This window comes from Narcine bancroftii (genome assembly GCF_036971445.1).
Source record: "Narcine bancroftii isolate sNarBan1 chromosome 12 unlocalized genomic scaffold, sNarBan1.hap1 SUPER_12_unloc_2, whole genome shotgun sequence".
NCBI classification, from domain to species: Eukaryota; Metazoa; Chordata; class Chondrichthyes; order Torpediniformes; family Narcinidae; genus Narcine; species Narcine bancroftii.
The window spans coordinates 3,215,064-3,225,265 of NW_027211808.1; the positions used below are offsets into that span (position 1 = coordinate 3,215,064).

The 10,202-nt window shown below is 43.2% G+C and overlaps 1 protein-coding gene across 1 annotated transcript; it reads right to left on the reverse strand.

Annotated features, from left to right (window-relative positions):
- Window positions 1–219: 219 nt before the first annotated feature.
- LOC138750152 (uncharacterized) lies at window positions 220–9,264 on the reverse strand. Its single transcript, XM_069912292.1, has 2 exons — window positions 8,244–9,264; window positions 220–6,126 (listed from the first exon to the last, which is right to left on the reverse strand). The coding sequence occupies exon 2, from the start codon at window positions 3,765–3,767 to the stop codon at window positions 2,610–2,612; it is 1,158 nt and encodes a 385-aa protein (XP_069768393.1). The 5' UTR covers window positions 3,768–6,126; window positions 8,244–9,264; the 3' UTR covers window positions 220–2,609.
- Between the last annotated feature and the right edge of the window lie 938 nt (window positions 9,265–10,202).

The following is a 10,202-nucleotide window of genomic DNA, read 5'->3' on the forward strand; positions in this document are numbered from 1 at the left end:
GAGATATTAATGTGCTGGGGCAGATCAGTGAGGATCAAAAAGAATTAATGGTAGGTGTATTTAAGGAAGTGGAAAAGATAACTACAACACTGTCAGGAGAAATTAAAGCTGAAGGAATGGTAATAGGAGTAAAGGACGAAAAGTGTAGTACAGATGAGGAAACGAGATACGATCCACCATGGGAGGAAAGTAAAAGGTGTCGGACTCTGGCTTTAACTTACTCTTAATTTTAGTCTATGTGTAGTCTGAGTCCAGCGCGTTCTTTGAATGAAGTGATAGGAGAAGGTATTCGGTTCAACAGTCAGTTTATTACACAGCACAGCACAGCACAGCACAGCACAAGAATAAAACTTAACAGAGCTCTGGGTCAGTCTGTTAGTTCATAGGTCACCTGCCAGTGAGCTACTCCCCGAGACTGACCCCTATTGTCCAGTTGGCACAGTTTATATAGGTCAATCTTATCACACAGAACAAAAGTTGTTTTCCCTGCTAGATCTTTTTGCATAAGGGTTATCACAAGTCATCTCCTGTTTTGCAGATATCTGGGGTGTAGCACTCCCATGTTAATCCTCCTGGCCAGACTATCCCATTGTGTTGATCAGAAATTAATTCATCCCCAGATATCTCTAATCACCATTCTGTTCTTGTCCTGCCAATTTCTGCTGTTCTCTTTAACACCTCCTCCTGCCTTAATCTTCCTCCTAGACTGGTTTTCCATTCCCTTTGATTCTTGCGGGCCATTCTTTGTTCTGATCTGGCCTGTGTCTCCTGTGCTACTTCCCACCTCCTTCAGTTGAGCATTCCTCCTAAATCGTTTTATGCATATCCTCTCCCTGTATCTTGGGAGCAGCCAATTTTGTTCAGCCAACTTTGCTCCATGCTGTGACAGCCACTTAGCCACATTCCTCTTTCCCTGACTCATGCAGTACAAATGAACTTATTGATTAATCATTTATTTCTTACTGTTTTAACCCCTAGATTCCATGCAGTAAATATACACTTATTAATTTATCATTTATTTCATACTGTTTTAACCCCTAGATTCCATGCAGTAAATATACACTTATTAATTTATCATTTATTTCATACTGTTTTAACCCCTAGATTCCATGCAGTAAATATACACTTATTAATTTATCATTTATTTCATACTGTTTTAACCCCTAGATTCCAACAGTCCCCCTTTTGGTCTCATGAAAATGAGACCAATCACCAGTTAATTTATTAGATAGTAAAGAGCCCTTATTGAATTTAACATCATACACTTGTCCATTATGCACACACTTACGTCCTGTGTGAGCCCCCACACAGTGTTCAGGAAAGTTAGTCCAATCAGTAAAGTACTGTTCTTTTTCGTTGTGCGACCCCCAGGCCGAGTGCACACACTTTGTACAGTGGTTTTCTACTCCAGCCCCTTCAAGGGCTCGGAATACCAGTACCCATAGTCCCCACATAGTATTCATCCCAGCTTCTTTCGTTGTTTTGATGCCAATAACTTGATTATGCCGTCAACCACTGAAACACAGTCACTGTAGTCCAATAGTCTCTTTAAAAAGGACTTTAAGTGTTCTTAGTCCGTGGTTGCTTCACAGGTTCTCAGTCACCTCCGTTCGAATCTGTTCCAGTGTCCGTGTCGGTGGGTCTGTTGCTGCACACTGACTCCAATGATACCACGTCTCGCCTTTTCCTTGTAGTCGAACCGCGTGGGACGTCCTCTCCACCACTCTGTAGGGTCCTGTCCACCTGGGCTCCGACCACTTTCTTTTGATGACCTTTAGCAGAACCCACTCCGCGACTGAAGGTATCGGTGTTTCCCCTTCTCTGATGGGACTTGTGACCTGTTGTGAAAAATCTGACACCAGAGCCGTTAGTTTTTCATAATAAAGCTTGCATCCCATTGAGCTTACCTCATTCTTCGTAGTCTGAATTCCGGCTCCCGGTCCTGGAACCTGGTGCCCTGTTTGTAGTTCCTATGGAGTAAATCCTGTCACAGAACTTACCGAACTCCTTACTGACATTAATGCCAGGGGCAACGCATCCACCCAATTTAGTTTGGTCCGTGCCTGTACTTTCCCGATCTTACTTTTTATTGTTTGGTTCATCCTCTCCACTATTTTCTGCCATGTTAATGCCTTCATGGGTAAACGTAACATTTGGAGCATTCAGTATCTTTTCTAGTCTCGTCTGCCTTAACGAAGTCATTGTAAATGCTGTGGAGCTCACAAATGCTACAATACTATGTGTTGTTAATACTGTCAGGCCATGTCCCCTTACTATGTGTGCCACCTTTTGTAGAATCTTTGCTACTCCTGCTGCATGTCTTGTACATGGTGGGTGTCTGTCTTCCGTTGGGTCTAGTGTGATACTCCCATACATGAGCACACATCTTCCACCCCCTTTTTTTCTGAAAAAGAACACCATCAATTGTGTGTGCTTTTTCAGAAACATCCAAAAAGAAAGGTAGTTATAATTTGGAATCGCCAAATCTGTAGCTGTTGTAAGAGCTTGCTTCAATAAAATAAAACTCATCTCAGCCTGTGCAGTCCAATCCAGTGTAGCTCCCAGGTTCCTCATCCCCTGCTCATTCACCAAAGTTCGCAGTGGATGTGTCAACTCACCATACGATGGGATAAACTGCCTACTATAACCTGACAAACCCAAAAACGAAAGCATCTCTTTAACTGTCTTTGGTTTTGTATGATGTAGTATTGCATCTGCCAAATAGGGGTGCAATCTGACAGTTCGAAGGTTATGGGATCAACCTGCTGACAAAAACCCACATCTGCTGATCCCACTGACCACAGGTTCTCAGGGAGAGAGTCTAGCATAGGGGCTGAGTCGGGGTGATCCATCTTCTCCCTACCATGAAATCGTTCAATCTGTCTATGCTCAAGGAGGACTTGATCATATGTAATGGACCAAATTCTGTATGCCTGAGCAGATGAGGAGAACTGCACTGTCGGTATTTGGGTGTCAGACCAGTCCCTTAGGGACTTCAAGTTCCGACACATCGGTCCCAAATCTTTTGCCTGATGAGTAGTGCCAATTGCAAGGGTGACATGAGGAATGGCCTCACCTGCCATCTCATACCATTCCAGCTGCTCAGATGTCAGTGCCACCGCAGCGGCCACTCCCTCCTTTCCTATCACTATGTAGTCCGAATTAATTTCCCATTGCCTGCCCTCTACCTCTTCATAAAAGGCATGCTGATACATTTCATCCCCATCCCTATCGTAAAAGAGGGTCATATGGGGAGGGTCCGAGGGAGGGGTATACGGGTGTAACGTCTGGATCCACGGCTTCCATTGATTATAAAGCTTTAGCAGCCCTACCTTCTGTGGGTCCTCTGTTTCCAGCAGCCCCCAGTAAATGTCAGCCCATTGTCCCTCAGACACGGATCCTCCAGCTGCTGCCAACAACATTTGAGAACCGGAATGAAGTGTAGTTACTGAACAGTTCATAGAAAATCCATTTGGAAAGGTGACCTCTATTCCGTCGGGTCCACAAAGGATGGATGCTCCGCACTTGAACAACAAGTCTCTGCCCAAAAGATTGGTAGGGCACCTGGCTGACAAAATGTATTGATGTGTAAAAGTCTGTCCTGCCACAGAAGTGACTAGTGGTGTAGAAAACGGCAGATTTTCTGGTGTACCCGAGAACCCTATCAGCTGGACGCTAGAGGATGATGTTTTATCTTGAAATTCAGTGCCAGTGAGTGTTGAAAATCTGGCTCCCGTATCCACTAAAAAGGATACTTCCATGTCCATAACTTTAATCTGCAGGAAAGGGTCTGCCAACCTAGCCTGCTCGTGGGTGCTCGGGCTCCGTCACTGTGGGCAATATTGCTCCTCCTCTGTCAGCAAAGGGAATTGTCTCCTCGGAGCTAGAGCCGCATAGGGTGCCTGATGTACCGGGGGTGGCACTGACGATCTCTGGGGCTGGACCCAATGCTCATTTTGTGGTGGTCCATATCCCCTTCCCCCAGTGTCCCGAGGATCCCAAGCCAGGGGGCAGTCTCTCTTCCAGTGTCCTGGCTGACCGCATACAAAGCATACGGCTGGCTGCATTCGTGGAGCACCCCGACCTCTCCCTCTTACTCGGAATCCCCCCATTGGACCTCCCATTCTGGCCACATAGGTGGGACCCGGTGCCCAATATGGGGCCGGGTGCCAACTCATATTATTCCCTTGTGGTGGCTGCGTTGGCTGCTGAATCATCTGGTGTGCACCCTTTGAGGAAATCTTTTTTACCTCGTTTGCCTTTTGCCTAGCCTCTGCCAATTGAAGCTTAAGGAGTTGCACTTGTGCCGACTCCATAGTATGTTTGTCCTCCTTTTGCTTAGCCCTGTAACGTTTCATGTGATGGGTCAAATGTTTTTCCCATTGCTCACTCGAGCAGCCAGGAATATCAGGGTTATTCTCTAATGCCTCCCTAACTACAGCTGGCAGTCCACTCGTTACTGCAGCCCTAAAGAGTGTAGTCTGCAAGGGATCTGTGGCTGGGTGTACTCCTGCCTTATCAGTCCAACTCTCCCTACACTGACTCAAAAAAGTCCAGATCTCCTCATCCTCCTTTATGGAAAAGGTCAGGGACTGCATGACACCGGGGGAAAGGGGGACTTAACTGTGTGTTGCAGCTTGTCTGCTAACATTAGCATATGTATCATTGAACTTGTGAGTTGCAGCCTGTCTGTGTACATTAGCATATGTACTAACTCTCTCTCTCTCTGTTACATGTACAATCCTGACTACCATTCTGTCTGTCTTTGTCCCACCATGTCCTTTGTGCTATCGCTTCAAAACTCCTGTCTTTAATACCTGTGTAGGCTAAGATACAAATTAGATGTACTCCACTAAAGCTGTTTAATTCCCCTGGTCCGTATTGGGATCCCTTATATCCCATTATGACTATACATTAAATCTATGCCCTGTCTACATTCTAAAGGAGCTGAATTGCAACCTCTGCTGCCCCTATTCCAGGGGGGCTTAAAACATTAACGAACAATATTCCAAAGAAATTAGTAAACAACAATGAAGAATACATGTAAGCTCATTAAAATACAATAAGAACTGAATAAAACACAATAAATGTAAAGCTCATTGAAAACTGCAATAAAATGCAAGAAGAACTGAATAAAACCACAATAAATGTAAAGCTCATTGAAAACAGCAATAAAATACACAAAACTGAATAAACCATTAAAAAAAACGAATAAAATTGTAACATTATGGCACTTTGTCATTAATTCTTTGAATGTGGGTCCAGCCTTTCTCTCTTGTTCTTACTGCGGTGTCTGTAATTAAAAGTACACAGAAGGGACCATCCCAGGCAGGTTTTAGTTGATCCTCTTGCCATGCTTTTACATATAACCAATCACTAGATTTTAATAAAATGAATAACAATCTGACTTTCCTTTGTGTTAGTGTAAAAATTGTAAAATGAAACACAAACCATATTTGCATGGGTTTTGAATATGTTAGACCTTATTAAAATGCAGTTGGAGCTGCTTGTCTGTATGGGGCACAACCCTCCAATTTGTTAGAGTGAGTACATAACAGACATTGCAGCACAAGAGCCCCTGCAAGAGAACTTGAAACATATTCAACCTTTAGTTCTGCCTTAAGTAAAATGCCTTGTGCCACAGCTCACAGGAGCTGGCCTTATTTAAAACAGTCTGTAAAACAGGCACCAAAAAAAAGTTAAAAGATGTTCTTATGAGGATTGCACACACAATAATTTAAGTACAGGCTAGTTTCTATAATATTCCACTTAAAAGTTCTGCTGCATGAATCCTGGAGCTTGTGGAGTCATTAGTGAATCAAGAAATATTGGTGCCATGCCAATCTCATTCTAACATGCCAATTTCTCCAGTCCTTAAGTCAAGATGTACTGAATAGCATCTGGTACAAGATCTGTGAGTTCTTAATGATATTATTATTCTTATGCACCCAATTGTTCTGAACTATGCCACCAATTTAAATCATATTCCACCTATTGCAGTACTCACACAGCACCATAGACCAGTTCGCAGGTTTATTTCTCCATTAAGCTGAATCCAGTTGCGCAGGGTTTACCTCCGTGATTATTTACAATGTAACTTCCGCACTACCGGATTTAAATATAAACCTGATGAATGGGGGAAAGTTATCATGAATTAAATAACAGCGGCAATACAGAGAAATTGTGCTGAGGCATTAATTTCACTCCAGAGGAAAATGCACCAGAGAAATGAATGATTAAACTTATAGGAATCCCCAGAGGTATCTTTATTCTCCAGAGGTGGGTGATCTTTAAACTCACGGACCTTGACTGCTGAATGTGTAGAAGAAATGTATTAAATGTGTTGATAGGGCTCCATACCTCTAACTGCAAGACAAGAGCCTGAAGCCTCAATTTCAAGTGCCACAGTGCACTTAAAGGGACATGCACACTCCCCCTTCAACTGGCTGATCCAGCCACTTTACACATCAGATCCTTGTCCTTTTGCCTCATGTTCCTGCACCTCCTTGGCTGCTTCCCTCTCTGCTTCTCCTAAGTACCGTACCAGTCGGATTTTTTCAAATCCTTGTGGCACCTTCCCCTGATTCTGCAGCTCTCTCCATATCTGTTCGTATCGTGCCATAGCCTGTACCTCCTCTCCCTTCGGTACTCCTCCCAGTAATTGATCCCTTGTTTTCTCCCACTGTCGGTTTACAGATAGGGGAACCCCTCTGTCTCCCCCGAGCTCTTGCCCTACATCCCTATTTACTCCTTCCATCTCCGTTCTGATCTTTAACCCTTTAGACTTCGTGATTCTGACACCCTGCAATCTACTTCGTCCCTTCCCACGTTGTATAACCACTAGATGACCAGCAGCTCCCTGAAAACAGGTGTTCCCCTTCAGGGATGATCAGAGAGAGAGAGCCAGCTGGGGGATTATGTGTCTCGTGGTTGTGTGAAGTGTCTATTGTTTGTTTTGCGGTTAGCTTGTGTACACAGGTGCCTCACTGTGTGACTGCCTATCCCCACTGTGTTTCCCTGATCCGTATTCTAAATACCTTGCCTCTATGCCTTCTCTACCCTGTAAAACAGTACAATCTGTAACCTCTGCTACCCCTTTTTCAGAAGTACTTAAAACATCGTGAGTAATACAGTGATATACACAGCAACAATACCAGCGTGCATGAAAAAACAGTTAAATGCCGAACACCTTATACAGATACTTATTACTATTATGGTACACGATTCTTAAACAAATACTTATTATACACTACTATGGTACACGATTCTTAAACAAATACTTATTATACACTACTATGGTACACGATTCTTAAACAAATACTTTATTATACACTACTATGGTACACGATTCTTAAACAAATACTTATTATACACTACTATGGTACACGATTCTTAAACAAATACTTATTATACACTACTATGGTACACGATTCTTAAACAAATACTTATTATACACTACTATGGTACACGATTCTTAAACAAATACTTATTATACACTACTATGGTACACGATTCTTAAACAAATACTTATTATACACTTACTATGGTACACGATTCTTAAACAAATACTTATTACACACTATAGAAACAAATAACTATAACACAATACACCTTATACTACTTGGCCAAGTGTCTAAATCTACCTCTCGAGATTGCTACAAGGGGCTCCAACCCCGTTCTACTAGAGGGACCTCAACCTCCTTAGAGGGATTCCAACCGGACCTCAACCTCCTTAGAGGGATTCCAACCTTTTCCTAGAGGGACCTCAACCTCCGTAGAGGGATTCCAACCTCCTTTTCCTAGAGGGACCTCAACCTCCTTAGAGGGATTCCAACCGGACCTCAACCTCCTTAGAGGGATTCCAACCTTTTCCTAGAGGGACCTCAACCTCCGTAGAGGGATTCCAACCTCCTTTTCTTCGAGGGACCTCAACCTCCGTAGAGGGATTCCAACCTCCTTTTCCTAGAGGGACCTCAACCTCCGTAGAGGGATTCCAACCTCCTTTTCCTAGAGGGACCTCAACCTCCGTAGAGGGATTCCAACCTCCTTTTCCTAGAGGGACCTCAACCTCCGTAGAGGGATTCCAACCTCCTTTTCCTAGAGGGACCTCAACCTCCGTAGAGGGATTCCAACCTCCTTTCTGTTTTGTTCTTGTCTTTAACTAGGTCTTTTGCAGAGTAGTGACAACACACAATTTTATCTTTGCCAATCGCAGAACTTCGTTTGAACAGGCGTCTGCTTACCTCCCTTTGTTGAATGGCCATTTGTTGTTATCACCACACCACAATCGACCGGTGTTTCGTATCTTTTTCTTCCGTCACTTCTCCATCTTCATCACGTCGGGGTCACCAAATTGTCGGACTCTGGCTTTAACTTACTCTTAATTTTAGTCTATGTGTAGTCTGAGTCCAGCGCGTTCTTTGAATGAAGTGATAGGAGAAGGTATTCGGTTCAACAGTCAGTTTATTACACAGCACAGCACAGCACAGCACAGCACAAGAATAAAACTTAACAGAGCTCTGGGTCAGTCTGTTAGTTCATAGGTCACCTGCCAGTGAGCTACTCCCCGAGACTGACCCCTATTGTCCAGTTGGCACAGTTTATATAGGTCAATCTTATCACACAGAACAAAAGTTGTTTTCCCTGCTAGATCTTTTTGCATAAGGGTTATCACAAGTCATCTCCTGTTTTGCAGATATCTGGGGTGTAGCACTCCCATGTTAATCCTCCTGGCCAGACTATCCCATTGTGTTGATCAGAAATTAATTCATCCCCAGATATCTCTAATCACCATTCTGTTCTTGTCCTGCCAATTTCTGCTGTTCTCTTTAACACCTCCTCCTGCCTTAATCTTCCTCCTAGACTGGTTTTCCATTCCCTTTGATTCTTGCGGGCCATTCTTTGTTCTGATCTGGCCTGTGTCTCCTGTGCTACTTCCCACCTCCTTCAGTTGAGCATTCCTCCTAAATCGTTTTATGCATATCCTCTCCCTGTATCTTGGGAGCAGCCAATTTTGTTCAGCCAACTTTGCTCCATGCTGTGACAGCCACTTAGCCACATTCCTCTTTCCCTGACTCATGCAGTACAAATGAACTTATTGATTAATCATTTATTTCTTACTGTTTTAACCCCTAGATTCCATGCAGTAAATATACACTTATTAATTTATCATTTATTTCATACTGTTTTAACCCCTAGATTCCATGCAGTAAATATACACTTATTAATTTATCATTTATTTCATACTGTTTTAACCCCTAGATTCCAACAAAGGAAAAGACTCGGGAGGGAGAAAAATAGACATGCCTACCTGGACATAGTTAGAACAAAAGAGAAAGATGTGAAACAACTAAACTATGGCCGAAAAGATTATCTTAGAGATGAACGTGACCAATATACCTTTGACCCTGAGACATTGGAAGCTGATAGGGACAGTGACAGTGACGAAGAAGAGTCAGAACAAGGTGGGATAAATAAATGCATGCCAAGAGTAAAGAAGGAGCAGAAATCCCCAAAATTGAGATATCAATGCCCATTACTGATCACGGGACGGGGAACTCAAAAATATGTACCCTGGTCACGAATGGACTTAGAGAGTTTAATGAAAAAACTACCTCCGTTGAGTAATGGGGCTAGTCCATGGATTTCTTGTTTTGAGCGAGAAACCTGCCAAGAACAATTAGCACTCGCAGATGTCAGAACTATCATGATAAAATTAAAGGCAGAAGGGGCCCTGAAGCAAATAGAGAAAATTGTAAGAAGCAGTAAATTGGGGGATGAAATAGAATTTAACCCACTTTGGAATAAATTTTGGGAAGCACTTAGAGAAACATTTCCTACACCCTATAGTTTGGATGCCTTGGTAACCCTTCAACTAAAGGAAGGAGAGACTGCACACGAGTATTTCACTCGAGCATGGGACTTATGGGAAACAGGGACTGGAGAAAGACCCGACCACAGCCCCTTAGGAAGGGCTCACTTTCGTAATGGGATAATAAACGGACTACCTGCTACGGTTCAAGCAAAATTAAGGGACATTGTGGGAGTAGAGACAATGTCAGAGGATTTGTGGAAAAGACACCTGACACATGCAATCAAACGACATCGTCAATCAGAGCATGCTAAGTCAGAAAGTGCGTCCCAGAAGGAGGTGGACAAAACAACCGATAAATTGGTGAGAGCTATAGAACATATAGGGGTTA